This window comes from Cicer arietinum, chromosome 4, assembly GCF_000331145.2.
Source record: "Cicer arietinum cultivar CDC Frontier isolate Library 1 chromosome 4, Cicar.CDCFrontier_v2.0, whole genome shotgun sequence".
Classification (NCBI taxonomy): Eukaryota; Viridiplantae; Streptophyta; class Magnoliopsida; order Fabales; family Fabaceae; genus Cicer; species Cicer arietinum.
This window is the reverse complement of record NC_021163.2, coordinates 10,993,111-11,010,805: the sequence shown is the minus strand read 5'-3', so window position 1 is coordinate 11,010,805 and position 17,695 is coordinate 10,993,111. Positions and strand designations below refer to the sequence as shown.

At 32.2% G+C, this 17,695-nt stretch overlaps 3 protein-coding genes across 3 annotated transcripts; 2 read left to right on the top strand and 1 right to left on the bottom strand.

Annotated features, from left to right (window-relative positions):
• The first annotated feature begins 534 nt into the window (after nt 1–534).
• LOC101507586 (uncharacterized) lies at nt 535–5,278 on the top strand. Its single transcript, XM_004496364.4, has 2 exons — nt 535–3,930; nt 4,606–5,278. The coding sequence occupies exons 1-2, from the start codon at nt 1,077–1,079 to the stop codon at nt 4,992–4,994; spliced, it is 3,243 nt and encodes a 1,080-aa protein (XP_004496421.1). The 5' UTR covers nt 535–1,076; the 3' UTR covers nt 4,995–5,278.
• Nucleotides 5,279–8,771: 3,493 nt separating this feature from the next.
• On the bottom strand, nt 8,772–9,877 carry LOC101507276 (uncharacterized). Its single transcript, XM_027333158.2, has one exon. The coding sequence runs from the start codon at nt 9,747–9,749 to the stop codon at nt 9,024–9,026; it is 726 nt and encodes a 241-aa protein (XP_027188959.1). The 5' UTR covers nt 9,750–9,877; the 3' UTR covers nt 8,772–9,023.
• Nucleotides 9,878–14,128: 4,251 nt separating this feature from the next.
• On the top strand, nt 14,129–15,821 carry LOC101506954 (F-box/kelch-repeat protein At3g23880-like). The gene has a single exon (XM_004496362.4). It carries the CDS (start codon nt 14,304–14,306, stop codon nt 15,540–15,542), a length of 1,239 nt encoding a protein of 412 aa, XP_004496419.1. The 5' UTR covers nt 14,129–14,303; the 3' UTR covers nt 15,543–15,821.
• Nucleotides 15,822–17,695: the final 1,874 nt, after the last annotated feature.

The window sequence follows — 17,695 nt, the reverse complement described above, 5'->3', positions numbered from 1 at the left end:
ATAAACTATAAACCATAATCTCAAACACTATAAAATCTAAACATCCCTATAAACTAATGAAAAATCACTATAAACTTTACTGCTATGAAACAATTCTACTTTTATCACATGAGATTATACATTATAAACTATAGTATCTACTATAAGCAGGCTATTTGACATTTTAAAACAAAGAATAAGTTTATCAATTAAATTGGTGAATTTTGACAGGTTATAAGTTTGCAGAATTTACCAGTGACACATGAATTTTGGTTTTTTTTTTAATGAATCAGTCATCGAATCAACTACAAGACCAAAAATGAGATCCCCACTCCTTCCTACACTTAATTTTTGCAAACTGTCAACACTATCCCTATTCATACATCACTTTTTAATCCAAATAATAAAGGTCAATTTGGTACATGTACATCACAACCAATGCAGCAAGACCAATGAATAAAAAAAACTAGCCCAAGTAATATATTTAAATCATTAAATTAAATAAATATACAAGAGATAATAACAGAGATGGGAGAGGTTTTCAAACTTCAAAAACAAAGTGCTTTGAACTTGAGAAAAGCTCAGCTACTACCTCACTACTAAACTCCTTAGTTATTATTACCTGTAAGCACTCACGCGAATCATGGAAACCAATAATGTTTTCATACACCAAAAGTGTCACAAATTAGATATCTCTATCTATGTCTCCATTCTCAGTACCATTAGCATATAACACCAAAACTACACAACCACCATCACAAGCTTGGTTTTTGGCTCTATCAAAGATATTAGAAGAGGTATTAGTAGTACATTCTGGTAAAGCTAAAGCTAAGAAGTAACAAACACTATTCCTTTTTTACCATTCTACTATATCTTCCTTCTTTAAAAGATACACTTGACACTATCTCTTTTTTTGTTTCACATGCTAGTGTTGAAAACGTTTTGTGTAAAACTTAAGCATACAAACTCTCTCTTTCACATGCATGTTGTCTCCTTTAGACAACAACTACTAGTCTTTTATCACCTTCACCCTCATCTTCCATACTAGTAGTTAGTTATAATCTCAAACCCCAAATAACCATTTTTCACAATCCCAAATGGAAAATAATGTTGTTGTCCCTTTTAGTGTTACTACCTCTTTCTTGTTTTTGTTACTCTCTTTTTTTAGCTTAACAAACATACAACAACTCACTTGTCTTTCACCAGATGGACAAGCCCTTCTTTCTCTTGTTTCATCATCTTCTGTTCTTTCCTCATGGAATCCATCAACCTCAACACCTTGTTCTTGGAAAGGCATTACTTGTTCTCCACAAGGTAGAGTCATTTCCCTTTCTATCCCTGATACTTGCCTTAATCTTTCTTCTTTACCACCTCAACTATCATCTTTATCAATGCTTCAGCTTCTTAATCTTTCTTCCACTAATATCTCTGGCTCTATTCCACCTTCTTTTGGTCAACTCTCCCATCTTCAACTTCTTGACTTTTCTTCAAACTCTCTCACAGGTTCCATTCCTGATGAACTTGGAAACCTCTCTTCTCTTCAGTTCCTTTTCTTGAACTCCAACAGATTAACAGGAACCATTCCTCCACAACTTTCCAACCTTACTTCACTTGAAGTTCTTTGTCTTCAAGACAATCTTATAAATGGTTCAATCCCTTCACAGTTAGGCTCTTTGAAATCACTTCAACAGTTTAGGATCGGTGGCAACCCTTTTCTAAGTGGAAAAATCCCATCACAGTTAGGACAACTCACCAACCTCACAACATTTGGTGCAGCAGCCACTGGACTTTCTGGTTCCATTCCTTCTACATTTGGTAACTTGATCAATCTTCAAACTTTAGCACTTTATGACACTGAAATTTCTGGCTCAATACCAAAAGAACTTGGTTTATGTTCTGAGTTGAGGAATCTTTATTTACATATGAATAAGCTTACTGGTTCTATTCCTTTTCAATTTGGCAAGTTGCAAAAACTTACTAGTTTGCTTCTTTGGGGAAACGCATTAACTGGTGAAATTCCACCTGAAATTTCCAACTGTTCATCACTTGTTATATTTGATGCATCTTCTAATGATCTATCTGGTGAAATACCTGAGGATTTTGGGAAGCTGGTTGTTCTTGAACAGCTTCATTTATCGGATAATTCGCTCACCGGTGAAATACCGTGGCAGTTGAGTAACTGCACAAGCCTTGCAACTATTCAGCTTGATAAGAATCAGTTATCAGGTACAATTCCTTATCAGGTTGGTGAATTGAAGCTTCTGCAGAGTTTTTTCTTGTGGGGTAATTTGGTTTCTGGAACAATACCATCCTCTTTTGGAAACTGTACAGAACTGTATGCACTTGATCTTTCAAGGAATAAGTTAACAGGTTTTATACCAGAAGAGATTTTCAGTTTGCAGAAGCTGAGTAAGCTTCTTCTTCTTGGAAACTCATTAACAGGAAGGTTGCCTTCAAGTGTTGCAAATTGTCAGTCTTTGGTGAGGTTGAGGGTTGGTGAAAACCAGCTTTCAGGACAGATTCCTAAAGAGATAGGAAAGTTGCAGAATCTTGTGTTTCTTGATTTGTACATGAATCATTTCTCTGGAAGTTTACCTGTGGAGATTGGTAACATCACAGTTCTTGAGCTTTTGGATGTTCATAACAACTACCTCAGTGGTGAGATTCCATCTCTTATTGGTGAACTTGAGAATTTGGAGCAGCTTGATCTCAGTAGAAACAGTTTGACAGGTGAAATCCCTTGGAGTTTTGGTAACTTGAGTTATTTGAACAAGCTCATACTCAACAATAATTTACTCACAGGTACAATACCAAAATCTGTTAGAAATTTGCAGAAGCTAACACTTTTGGATTTGAGTTATAACAGCTTATCTGGTTGCATACCCTCAGAGATTGGTTATGTTACAAGTTTAACCATAAGTTTGGATTTGAGCTCAAATGCATTCATAGGAGAAATTCCAGATTCAATTTCTGCTCTGACACAGTTACAATCACTTGATCTTTCTCATAATATGCTTTATGGAGGAATTAAGGTTCTTGGCTCTCTTACTAGTCTCACTTCTCTTAATATCACCTACAACAATTTTTCAGGTCCTATTCCAGTAACACCATTCTTCAAAACTCTTACTTCTAGTTCATATCTTCAGAACATTCATCTTTGTCAGTCCATTGATGGAACTACATGTTCTTCAAATCTAGTTCAAAAAAACGGTTTAAAATCTGCAAAAACTATAGCTATGATCACGATTATTCTAGCTTCGGTTACGATAATTGTCATTGCGTCATGGGTTCTAGTAACCCGTAGTAATCATCGGTACAGCGTTGAAAAGGCTTTGAGGACATCAGGTTCTACATCAGGAGCTGAAGATTTCTCATATCCTTGGACTTTTATACCATTTCAGAAACTTAACTTCAGCATAGATAATATCTTGGATTGCCTGAAAGATGAAAATGTGATTGGAAAAGGTTGTTCTGGTGTTGTGTATAAAGCTGAGATGCCACATGGAGAGGTGATAGCAGTGAAGAAGCTATGGAAAACAAACAAAGGTGATGAAATGGTGGATTCTTTTGCTGCTGAGATTCAGATACTCGGTTACATTCGACATAGGAACATTGTGAGGCTCATAGGTTATTGTTCAAATGGGAGTGTTAAGCTTCTTCTATATAACTTTATCTCAAATGGTAATCTAAGACAGCTTTTGCAAGAGAACAGGAACTTGGATTGGGAAACTAGGTACAAGATTGCTGTTGGCTCAGCTCAGGGTTTAGCTTACCTTCATCATGATTGTGTCCCAACAATTCTTCATAGAGATGTTAAGTGCAATAACATACTTTTAGATTCCAGATTTGAGGCTTATATTGCAGACTTTGGTCTTGCAAAGCTAATGAATTCACCAAATTATCATCATGCAATGTCTAGAGTTGCTGGTTCCTATGGCTATATTGCCCCAGGCAAGTGTATCTCACATTATTTACTTTTTCGTTGACCTTGTACTTTTATGCTTATTGCATCCGTAGTATTACTATTTGGATCCTCTACAGTCCTACAGTTTGGCCCGGTCCAACCCAAATCGATCATTATAATAATCATCTAAAGCTATTTGGTTGGACCGAGCTGTAGGACTGCACAAGATCCAAAATGACTACAATGAATGTCCTTGTCCATTGGATTTGTTGTTTTTTTTTTAATTAATTGTAGTTTGCATATATGAAGAGTAGTTATATGACATCCAAAGTAGAAATAATATGTATACATTAAATTTAGGCTCAGGAATATTTGGATATCCAATCCATTCCATGTGTTGGCTATGACTCATAATTTACTAGTAAGTGTGAGTGTGATTCAAAGATAATATTGTAAATTAGACTGTAGTATTTAAACACAAGCTGTAATCTGTAACCCTAAGTTTGAAAAATAGAAAATCACTGCAGTCACTTTGTAGTTGAAGATGTAGGCACAGTTGACGGAATTCCGTAATCAAATCTTGTATGTTCTTTATTTGTGTTTTTCGTATCCATTATCTTTTGAACCAAGGTTGCCGTTCTAACATGTGTTGTGATTTATTTATGATGGTTTAAATTGTAATAAGTTTCTAACCAATGTCTTATGACCATTAACTATTGTAGAGTATGGCTACACCATGAACATAACAGAGAAGAGTGATGTCTACAGCTTTGGAGTGGTTTTACTCGAGATACTAAGTGGGAGAAGTGCTGTTGAATCCCATCATGTTGGAGATGGACAACACATAGTTGAATGGGTGAAGAAGAAAATGGCAAGCTTTGAACCAGCTGTTTCAATACTTGATACAAAGCTTCAAAGTTTACCAGATCAAATGGTGCAAGAGATGCTTCAAGCACTTGGAATTGCTATGTTTTGTGTGAATTCTTCACCAGCTGAGAGGCCTACTATGAAGGAAGTTGTTGCACTATTGATGGAGGTGAAGAGTCAGCCTCATGAGGAGATGGGGAAAACTTCTCAACCTTTGATAAAGCAGTCATCAACTCAAAGCTGAATTTTGTTTTAATTAGTTGTAATGGTTAGTGATTGGTTTTCATCTTTAAGATGAAAGCAAGATGTTTGTTAGTGTGGAAACTTTGAGAGTAGAGTAGGAAGGAAGGAAGGAAGCTAGAGAGGAACTGGGAACTCATGTTCTCTATTCAAACGGCTATTGCTGTACAGTTTTAGAAATTAATATCATAGGTATCAGTTGTTGTCTGCAATATGTGAGTATTAATTACTTCTGTCTTGTCACTAAGGTTGTTATATTCAAGAGTTTATGTATACTCATTTTGTTTAGGTGTAATCTACTCATAAACTCTACTGGTAGAATTGTATGAGTTTACCTTTCATATATATATCTATATAATACCATAAAACTTAGATGAAATCACACAATGGTGAACAAAAAGTGAGTCTAAAATGGATATTAACAATAACTCTGCGAATTAAAAACTGACATGAACAAAATCACACATTGGGTCTTAAATCACTGTACATTATTTGTCTCTTCAAAAATACATCGTTCGATATCAAATAAACTATTACTCTGAAATAGTGAAGGAGAAAACTGGTGGTCATTACATTAAACTAAGAACAACTATAAGCAGATAACTTTGTCTTTACATCTCCTATTATTCACCAAGTTAACACTCAATTTATATATATTAAAAAAAAAATGCTTTCTTATTTTAAGAAAACAAATTTATATTTGATGTATAAGAGCTAATTTATTGTTCATGCTAGCTAGCTAGATGAAGGTCCGGTTTTCCTGCCTTAACTTGTGCTGTTAATTTCTTTATGAAAAAAGCAGTAACTTTTGAATTATTTGTATACTACTAGTAGACTCTTAAGCTTAAAGTATCATTCTTAAATGTTGACTCATTAAAATTAATAGTAATATATATTTTAAATTTAATTAAAAATAATTATACATATTTATCTATGCATTATAAAAATAATTTTACTTTAGCTCTTATCTTTCAGATTCTATATATTCAAATGATTTCTGTAACAACTTTATTTTTGATGTTGGAAAGAGTACAAGAGAGCCGAAAGGTGTGGGAGTAGCTGGCACGAAGAATACAAAACCTCTATGGCCTGAAGGTTTCCTGGAACAGCAATAATGCTGTGAACAAAACGTTATGATGTAGACTGCATAGTATATAGTACACTGATATTTTTTTGATAGAGCAAAAGCAAACAATTGTATTTATTTTTACATGGTTATATCATTCAATTACATTCACTGAATTTCATTCAATTATTGCTCAAATTTTAAAAGGTGACTTTTTAAAATTAAATTAGATCTATAGATCAAAATATTACCTCCTTAAAAAAAAGAAAAAGTTGAGTCACAAAAATTGATATAATTGATCTAAATTTTGAATCAAATTTATCGACTTTTGTTGATCAAATTTTCTCTTGTATATATAATGAGTTGAGGTAGTATGAACAAAATATATAATGTTTCAAGATTACATTGGTTCAAGCGAAATTGAACTCAATTTCTTAAACAAGGTTGAGTTCGTGTTTCATGAATGTAAATAACATAATTGGAGGAGTGATCTCACGAGCCAAATTTCTTGGCAAACATTAGTCTTTAACAAAAATGATATATACTTGATATCTATAACATGTTAAGAAATGATGTGAACAATTACCCTTGAGATAAAGATAAGTGTGTGAAAATTGATGCATGCACCTTATAGAGGGTTAATAGTGGGGGCCAATATTGCAAAGTGTTAGGAGACAAAAGACAAACAAGCCATGCTACTACCCTCTCCTCCTTCCCTATGTCTTAGCAGACACTAGATTTGTTCCTATCACTTTGATTTTGCAGACAGTGTTTGTCATACATAATTGTCGTGTTCATTACTTTGCTCTCTCGATTTTCCTTTCCTGTCTTTTGTTCATCACCTCCAACAGTTCATAGCCAATTTTGACAATAAAAAAAACTATTTGCATTATTTGTAGGAAACAATTTACAACTCCTACCTTTCGTCCATGATTGTTTAATCAATTTCTTCCATTTTATATTTTTTTTCCAAGAGCTGTCAATTTGCTAACCAACAAATTGAAGGAGCTAGAAAAGCTAAAACAACAAGAAAAAATAACAAGACAAAAGAAAAACATGGGTGACTATGCTTGGCTGAAATGAAACTGAGATGAAAAATGAAATGCATTTGTTGATGTCCAGTTTCAAAATACAAGGAATGACAATGTATGTAATTGTAATCTCGACTTACATTGTATCTATATCAGTATCAGTATTTTGTTTTTATCTGGCATGTTCTTTTTCTGTTTATCTGCTCATTTTCAGAACAATGAAGTATATACAGCCTTTAAATGTCAAAAGACTACAACTAATTTTAAACTTATTCACATGGTAGCATCTTTCAAATATATATGACTCTATCCCTCGTGGGGTTAAAATAGCGAAGTAACTATGAATAAAAGTCTCGTAGTAATTTGTAGATGCTTCAGTAGACTTCAATATTTGCCATGCAAGTCGGCACAAAAAAAGAACTACAAGCTGCCCATGAAGAGAGCCAAAGAGGCTACACATTTGGGTTGAAGGCAATTTCTGATTAAATCATTAGAGGGCTTGGTGTTGTATTCCAATACCGCATAGGAGTTCAGCATGAAATTTGCAACACTACAAGAGTAATGTAGCACAAAATCTTGTTATGAACATCATTGCTTATTGTTAACAAATATCTATGACTTGATGAACATTTCGTTTTCCTCATACCATCAGGATTCAAAGGCATAAACTGTTATACACTACCAATAATCTCTAAACTACATCATTTCAAGTAGCATCCTGCTAGAATCAACTTAAGTCAGATCCAGGAATTCTATTGTGAAAGCTATGTTCCCAGCAGCTATAGGTGGTTTAGGAAACAACTTCAACTGTATGGAACTCAAGTAAAATGAAGATTTAATGTTAGTCACACTTTTCCTTCTTTGTTATAATACCGTGCAAACTAAACTTACTAATATTCTAGAGATATGTCAACAAGTTATGTTGATAAGGAGAGCACCAAACTACATAACTTCTGCGCATAACACAATTTGTTCACTCCCAATGCTTAGGCTATGTTAATAGTGTTATTCAACACATTACATCATCACACTTAATAAGTATAACAAACTGAATAACAGAAGAAGCACATGGAAGACTGAAGACTTACAGCTCAAAGAACATTTGATATTTACAACAGTTAGTGAACATGTGCAGTTGTCTTAACAAGTTAGAAGAGGAAACACCTAACATGAGTGTTGTTCTATATTTGGTATAAATTAAAGGTAGAATAAAACATGACTAGGTAAGAAAAAATAGGATACTTTGTTTCCACAAAAAAAGGTAGAACTAAAGAGAAACACTGCCTTAGATAGGGCAAAATGTCAAGTTTTTCTATGCTATATATGCACATCATTACCCACTCATTCATCCTACAGCTAAAAGCCAATTGGAGATGTTTACTGATAAAGATTGTGAGATTCTGATCTATTCACTAATTTATTCACCTGTTTAATCATTATCCAAAAACCATAGGGCAGGGAAATCCTATGAAGCATGGATACTATCACGAACATAGTGCGACACAATACTGATACCTCGACAATGATAATAATTTGAAGAAAAAAATAATTAATTGAATATAATCAATATGTCGTGTCATGTCGAACGCCAAGGCACACATTCGATCAAGAGTGTCGGCACTACAGAGGGGAAATCCCATTTATTCAACTAAGTTGTATCATACCAAAATAACAAAAGTACAAATGCTGCAACATCCCTATATATATGAAGAAAAACATGAGTAGTGAGTAGTCAATCCCCACAAGTAAATCATCAATAGGTGGCTTACATTACAATGCATTTATTCAAAATTCCAGCCGATTAAATAAATACTCTAATAATCTATGATTATAAGCTACATTATCCAATTGAAGTCATAAACTAAATTCTAACAAGCATAATATAAGTCACAACAATAACAATAGCAATAACAACAACAGCAACACAACTCTTATCTTATTCATCCAATTGTAAAAGTTCAGCTTTCAATTGTTCAATCTTGAGACCCATAGACCTATGCAAAGCTCCTCTCTCCTTCTCCGGCAATTTCGCCAACAAACTTTCGAACTTGGACAAAACATCATTTACGGCAGCACGGGCACACTCAGCTTCTTCATTGAAATAAACCGTCTCTTTGGACTCCAACGCCATCTCTATCTCTTCCCTTGCTTCTGCAAATTTGAGGTTGATTTCGTCCACCTCCTTGTTGTGATCCAACTCGCTTGACCCATTACTGAAACTCCTTAGGTTATAATGAAACGCGAAATGGGTGTTTGTGATTTTGGAAAAAGAGTGGAACTTTGAGGGGGTGAAGGGAATCGGAGAAGTGGGTAGTGGGGATTGGGGGAAAGAGGGTGTGATTCTGGCAGCACGGGCACACTCAGCTTCTTCATTGAAATAAACCGTCTCTTTGGACTCCAACGCCATCTCTATCTCTTCCCTTGCTTCTGCAAATTTGAGGTTGATTTCGTCCACCTCCTTGTTGTGATCCAACTCGCTTGACCCATTACTGAAACTCCTTAGGTTATAATGAAACGCGAAATGGGTGTTTGTGATTTTGGAAAAAGAGTGGAACTTTGAGGGGGTGAAGGGAATCGGAGAAGTGGGTAGTGGGGATTGGGGGAAAGAGTGTGTGATTCTGAAGATGGCGTTGAAGAGAGAAAGGTTTGCACGTCGATTCATTTTATGTGAAGAATGAAGTTGCAGCGGCGATACAGAGACCCTTAAACCTCTAAAAAAGAACCAACGATCTCAGAGAAAAGTCACTACGTGGTAGAAAACAAAACAAATCTCAAGGTATTTTAGGCGTTTGGCCAAGGTTTGTATAAATATATGATAATTTAATTGTCTATGTTACAAACGCTTATTGTATGAGAATTTATTATATGAAAAAATAAAATAAACTTAATTAATTTTTATAAAATGAACCATCAAGTTGGTCTATGAATTGTCATTTTTCCTCCAATTTGATTTATTAACGATTTAGTGGTCACATATCAAAAACAAAAATAAATACGAGAGATTGATTAAAAAAAAGTAAAATATTATAAAATATGAGAGAATAATAATTTAGAATCTATTTGGTTTAAGAAAAGAGATGAAAAGGAAGAAAAATAAAGATATATTTGATTCAAAACAGTCGATGACATAAATTTTAAATGATTTTGTATTTGATTCATAAAAAATGGATGATATTAAATGATTTATAATTGTTTTATGTATCTATCTCAACTCATCTCTTAAAAGTTGAACCAAACTAAATTTTTTTAAAATATTTCTTTACTTTTGATGGAACTCTTAGAGACTAAATTGATAAATTGATGAAAATTTAAAGACTAATTATTATATTTTAATAGTTTAAAGACTAAATTGAAAAAAATAGTGATAATTAAAGGATCAAAATGATGAGAAAACTTATAGTTTCATATTTTTTTCTTATTTTTATGTTGATTGTGTTGATTCAAAAATATTAAGGGTTTGTTTGACAAAGTCAAAAAATAAGCTCGTAGCAGATAACTTATAGTGTTTAACTAATAGTCTTGTTTGGTATCTATTTTTTTTCACGGGTTTATACGTTTATTATAAGCTACTTTTTAGTTAGTTTAACCACTAATGTACCAAACAGTTGAAATTAAATCAACTAGTTTATCCACTATAAACTCATCTGCTATAAGATAGTTTATCCGTTATTTTTGCCAAACATAATCTAAATATTAATTAAAAATATATTCTATGTTATTTAATACTTGTAAACTATTACAATAGTTAATTTTATAAAACACTTCATATTTAATAAGTTAATTTAATCGCTATCAACTAATTTATTTATTATACACGGTAAGTTCTTATGTTGTCAAAACTAACTAATCTCTCATGTGTTGCTATTTCTTGGAGAGCCTCAATGTTTTTTTTTTAAACAAAAAAACAAAAAAAAAAGCAAATCTTTGTGTCAAAAAATAATTAAGTCATAACTATCTAATGAGGAAAATCACCAAATTGTCTCTTAAAAATATAGGGGTTGGACATTTACTCCTTGTATTTTGGAACTAAGCAAATAACATTATGAAATTAAAAGATTTAGACAATATAGTTCATCCATTAGTTTAATCTGGTAATGAGGTTGATGTGAACGTCAACTGCTTACGTGGCAGACTCAACTGTTAGCCAACTAAGTGTCGTGTATGAAATGAGTTAATTTGTCAGATCTTGAAAATGAAAATGAAATTCAATTTATTTTAAACAAACGAAATTTTGTCATCAGTGCAATGATAACATCTCCATCTAAATAATTCATTTATGTTCTTCTTCCAAAAATATTCATTAATCCATACTTTTTCCTTTTTCATTGTGTTCAAATCGTAGAAAAAAAAAGGATAAAAAAAACCACTTATTCTTCTTCCTCCATTGGTAAAAGCTTGAGCTTGGTGATTTTCAAATGTTATTGTAAAAGAAAAGTTGTTGTTAGAGTTGGTGCAATTAAAAATAACTTTAGAAGATAATTTTCTCCAATTTTGTTTCCCTTTTTTCCCAATTATCTCCCCCAAATTGAGGCACAAAATGGACAAAGTCAAAGTAAAATACTACTTTCACAATCTTGACCTATTTATAAAGATCAAGTGTTGTCTTAAGAGATAAATGTCCAATGAGATTCATCAGGAACTAGAGAAAAGGAATGATAACTCAAGGACTGTATTGCAATTTTTAACATGACTATAAAGATCAAATTGCTAGTAAGTGAACAATTTTAAGGACTCATTTGTGTATATTAATTCTAATTTTTGCAGGTTAAAACATACAGACTTAGAGGACCTGTTATATACTTTGATGGGTTTGGTATAAGGCCACCATCTCCTAGGGGACTTGCACCACCACTTGTAAATGCACCACCACCCATCAGAAGACCTATATTGAGGCAAAATCCATAATTATTATTTTGAAGATGATCAAGCATTTAATTATGATTTTGGTCATATTATCTATCAACTTTTTGTTTTTTTAGTGATTTATTCAAAGATAGGAAATCAAGCATAAACTTGTATATTCATGCAAAAATCATGTGGCCTTTTCAAAGCAATGAAGAAAGTTTTGATAATTATTTGTGGTCCCATATCATGCCATACAAAGACAAAAATCCACTTTTGTAAAGTCCACGAGTTTTTGAAGAATCTTTAAAATGAATTAACATTCTCGTTGTCCTTTATTGAAGACAAAATCAAGACATATCAGTTTGAGAGCGTTAAATTTGCATTTAAGACTGATAAGATTAAATGAACACTTAAATGACTCAAATTGAAGGTCCAAAACGTTAAAACAATCTCTAGATTGATATCCAGATTTATGAGTTGTAAGCAAGGATACAAGTACATAGTACTAGCACTGATAATGCAGAAAGCTATGTATGTTTATGATCAAACACGGTGTCAACTAACATTTGACAACTCACTATCACATTTATTCACGTTTTTCTTCAAACTCAAAGCAATAATGTTCCGAGTTGTTCAAGAACGTTTTAAATAGTCATATAAACATATGTTTAATATGGGTAAATCAAATCTGACATTGGGCTAATGTGTCTAACAACTATATTCAACTATATATGAGTTTTCAAGCATTTTTTCATCTATAAAAGAAAGATCAATCAGAAGACAAATGCAAGAGTTTCCAAAGCAATCAATCTACACTTGATCATTCAAAGCTCGAGTTCAAAAGCCCTTATCTCAAGCAAAACTTTAATTCTCTAACTATATTCGTGCATCATCTTACTAAGTTATTGTTGTTAATCAGCATCAAAGAAGAGTTGATAAGTATTTAAATCTTAAACACTTTTAATCATACACATTATTTTGTAACTCAAGTCTATCTATTAAGTTAGATTGAATGTGTTGTAAAAATTCTTTATAGTTTGAAATGTACGTGTAAAAACATTTATGAACTGAAAGATGACTGTAGAAAATTCTTTCAAGATTGAAAGACGAATGTTGTGATTGAACATATTAGTGGAAAATCTCCTAGATGGTAATACCCATCTTGGGTGAACCAAAATACATATTTGTGCAGTCTTCTCATCCTTTATCTATATTTATCTTACATTCACTAATCACATTGTACTTGCTTATAAACTAAAGTTCTTTTATTTAAACTAATACATCCAAAGCATTTTGGATTATTTCAATTAAGATTATTCTTGAGTTAATTAAAGTTAAATGCATGAATTACATTTTAAAAATGGATCACAATTCAAATCTCAATTTCTTGTGATTGATATTGGTACTTCGACCTACACCAAACCTCATAAATGCACCACCGCCTCGACCTATTAGAGCACCGACAAGACTAGCTCTTGGACCACCAGCCATCAGAGTATCATTTTTTAAGTCTGACTCAATAACAAATGAATATCCATAGATGCGATCTCCACATCCAGGGTAGTAAACATATTTTGAATCATATATATTTTTTTATCTTGTTGATGTTTTGCTATATTTTAGCTGATGTAATTGACACTTATTAATATCTCTTGATAATGTAATTACACTTATTTTAAAAAAAAAGTCTTGTAAATATAATCATCTTGGGACCTATTTGCTCATAAGTTATAAATTTCATATACCAAATTGAATACTTTATATTTCTATGTAATAATGGTACATAAATACATTCAAACTAATATATTTCATAACAATAATTCATAATATAAATATTATTTCTAAATTATACTTCAATATTCTGAATTCATTATCTAATTATTGAACTTTGTTCTTCAACTTTATCTTCCACACATCTTCACTTCATAGTCTTTTTGCTTTCCAAACATCATCAATTTCATTGCCCTTAGTTGAAGATTTTTTATTACCAAGCTAATCTTGCTCGACAGATTTTCCGCCACACATCTTTTTCTCTTGACCATAAAGCAAAAGTAGTTTTTTAACTCCATCAATCTATCTAAAGAAATTGCAGTTTTATATATAATTAGGAAAAAATAGAAAATTCAAAAAGCAAGATGAAAAAAAAAAATTCAAAGTTATTTGTAGTTACAATAACTCTTAAAGAATATTTTTCTTTGACATGTCTAAAGTCTAAAATTCACGAGTAAATATGTAATATTATAATTTCATAGGACAATTTAGTGATTTAGTATTTCTTTAATCAGAAAACTCCGACCCCTTCACATCTTCCTATTTCCGACCATACGTTAGCTGCTCATTACTGCTGCATCCTGCATGTATCTGCGATTCAATGGGTGACGACAACATTGAAGATCATAGTTACCGGTCGACGTCGCTTCGCCGCTACCATCCTAACAACGCCGTTTTCATTCAACCGGAACTCCAAGCCACCACCAAGAGGCACAAACTTGATTCTTCCATCAGAGACGATTTGTCTTCCCGGCGTCCATCCCCAATCCTTCCCAACGACCTAATTGTCGAGATCCTCCTCAAGCTTCCTGTGAAATCCATCCTGCAATTAAGGTGCGTATGTAAATCATGGAAAACCCTAATTTCCGATCCCCAATTCGTAAACAACCACCTTCGAATCTCAACCGCAGATCCAACCTTGACCCACCAATACTTGGTCTCTTCTATCATCACCCAACACTGCAAAATCGTATCTTGCCCTGTTAAACCACTGTTCGAAAACCCGTCGACTCCCGTTAAACCCGTTAGTGTCAAAATGAGTCGTAAATACCATATTCTAGGTTCATGCAATGGGTTGCTTTGTTTGTATGATATGTATTTAGGTTGTGTTAGATTGTGGAACCCTTCAACCAGATTGAGATCCAAAAGATCTCCAACTGTTGTTGGAACTAATGCAATTTTCAAATATCATGGCTTTGGTTATGATCATGTTAATGACAAGTATAAGATGCTAGCAGTTGTTGTGGATGATTTAAATGTAAATGTAGATTTAAATGAATCTGTGACTAAACTTTATACCTTTGGTGACAAATTTTGGACAACAATTAAGAATTTCCCCTGTAATCCCACTAGTTGGTTTGGGAAATTTGTGAATGGCACATTGAATTGGTTTGCTAAGGAAGGTGTTAGTTATAATCAATGGGTCATTCTTTCATTCGATCTGGTTAAGGAGACTTATGGGAAATTGTTGCTACCTAAACAAGATGAGGGTGGCAACATTTGCAATTCTGTTCTTGATGTCTTGAGTAATTGCCTTTGTGTTTGTTTTGACACTAACAAAACTCATTGGGTTCTGTGGTTGATGAAAGACTATGGTGATGCTGAGTCGTGGACTAAATTGTTGATCATCCCTCATGCGAAGATCTGGAATTGTAGGTGGGTGCCTTTGTTTAAACCCTTGTGCATTTCGAATAATGGTGTTGTTCTGGTGAAACCTTTGTACAATTTAGTTCTGTTTGATGCAAATAATGGTAGGTTGCGTTATCGTCAAGTTTGTAGCAAACTTGGGTTGGATATACATGTTTATCATGAGAGTTTGGTATCGCCACTATTATGGTAAATCACATTTGTGGAGTCTTCCATATTTTGCTTACATGACTTCTGATCATAGTTGGTCTCTGTCTTTTCCTTCCGAACTTTTGGGATCAACTCTAGTAACATAGAATATATTGTATGAGTTGTTTCGGTGAAGCCTCACCCTTGCCATCTCATGTATTGTTATTTATCAGGATTATTGATAGTTCAATTGAAGTCACTGAGTTGTATGAATTCAACTAATGTTTGTAGTGATCTTCTTTCTATTCTAGTGAGAAAGTATGTGTATTTTTTTGTTGTAAAATATGTTTATGATATGTTGAATTATACTCCATTCACACTCATATAATAAACAAGTAACTAATCACACTAATTAAAAATATTAGTTAATTTACTGTAAAAAAATGTTAGTTACCTCTATTTAAAATAAAAAATTATAATTATGTCACAAAAATTACTTTTTCTCTTCATTTAATTTGCTACAAGAACTTGGGGTAAACTACCATTTTAGTATCTGAAAGTATAAGACGTCATTTTGGTCGCCTATCCTAAAAGTTCCTTAAAGTTATAATTTATTGTCAAAATAGTTCATTACTGTTATAACGTCAGGAACTAAATTGACTGACATTTTGATGATTCGATGACTAATTTGAGTTTTTGTACTGAGTGAAGGACCAAAATGTCAGTGTTTTATATTTTCAGAACTAAAATTGTGGTTTCCCCACGAACTTGTTTCATAAAAATATTAATTGAAGGATATTTTTGAAATGCTAACATATAATATAATATAGTGAAGTTAGTATAAACTTTTTTATATTTGAATTCATCAAACATGACTTCTTGTGTGCTTATGCTTGTATGTACAATAAGAGTTAGAGGGATTATTTGAATGATACTTTTATTTGTGCTTTAACTTTGCAATAGTGGAGAGTATCATGCATGAAAATTAGAGGAATGATATTTTGATTCAATGGGGAAGCAAAATTATAGTCCTGATTTGTGATAGATAAATGATTCTGCTGCTGTGAGCATAATTGTTTTATGCTGTTATTGAATTTGGGATCCGAATTAGTTTTGAGGATTTGAGAAAAAAGATGTGAAGAGAGGTAGTATGGATAGAATGATTTTGGTTGTAGATACATATGCTCGGTTGCTGTTGGGCTTACATCCAACAAATTTGTGCTAAGAATTAGTACAGCTGGTTCAGGTGACCATGAATGAATTTTGTTTAATCACATGGTGAGAAATAAACAAAGATGATATTCTTGTTCAATCATGGTGTGGTTGTTGCATCCTTTATGATAATGGAACTCAGACAAAAAAAGTTCTGTTATAATAGAAAACTCATTGCCTTGAGGAGTTATGCTTACTGTCATGGTTTGAGAAGTGGTGATAATAGAAATTGTTTTGTTTGCCTTTGAGACATTTATTGGCTACTATTAAAAAATACAACATATTAGTGAATTTTGAGTCAAATATTTTTAATAGTTGTTAATAAAAGATCAATTAGTTTTCTTTGTTTAAATACTTTTAATAAAATATTATATTTTAGTATGAAACTTGAGTGACAACCATAATTGACTTGTAGTTATATTTTTTAATTTATAATTATTAAAAATAGTGATTAATATTGGTATTCTTTTGAGGCATTGTTATTTATATTAGAAAGGTAAAAATAGAAAATATTCAAATATTAATAGGTAATAAACCTGTTTTGAATGATTAAAAAATGTTTTGAAAATGAATTGAAGTGTTTACAAATTTAAACGTGTAGCCATTTATATATGATTTTTTTTTTTGAGTATTAATATATGATTGTCAACAAAGTAAAATTTTCTCTTTCAATACCAAAACATGTTATGAAAATTCTACACCAAAATATTGTTGAATAGTAAAATTTAATAAGATATAATATCAAAATTGGTAATTAGTTGTAGAACATAATTGACTCAAAAGAGTGCACAAAATAATTCAAATATTTTTCATGATTTAACAATTTTTCTTGTATGTTTTTTATTTGCAAATTAAATATATATATATATATATATATATATATATATATTTACACTGTATAAAAATACAAAAATTTCTATACATTAAATATATTTTTTGGTGAAGGTAAATATTAAATATTTATAAATTTTTATTAATAACTCATTTATACTATACAAGAAAATC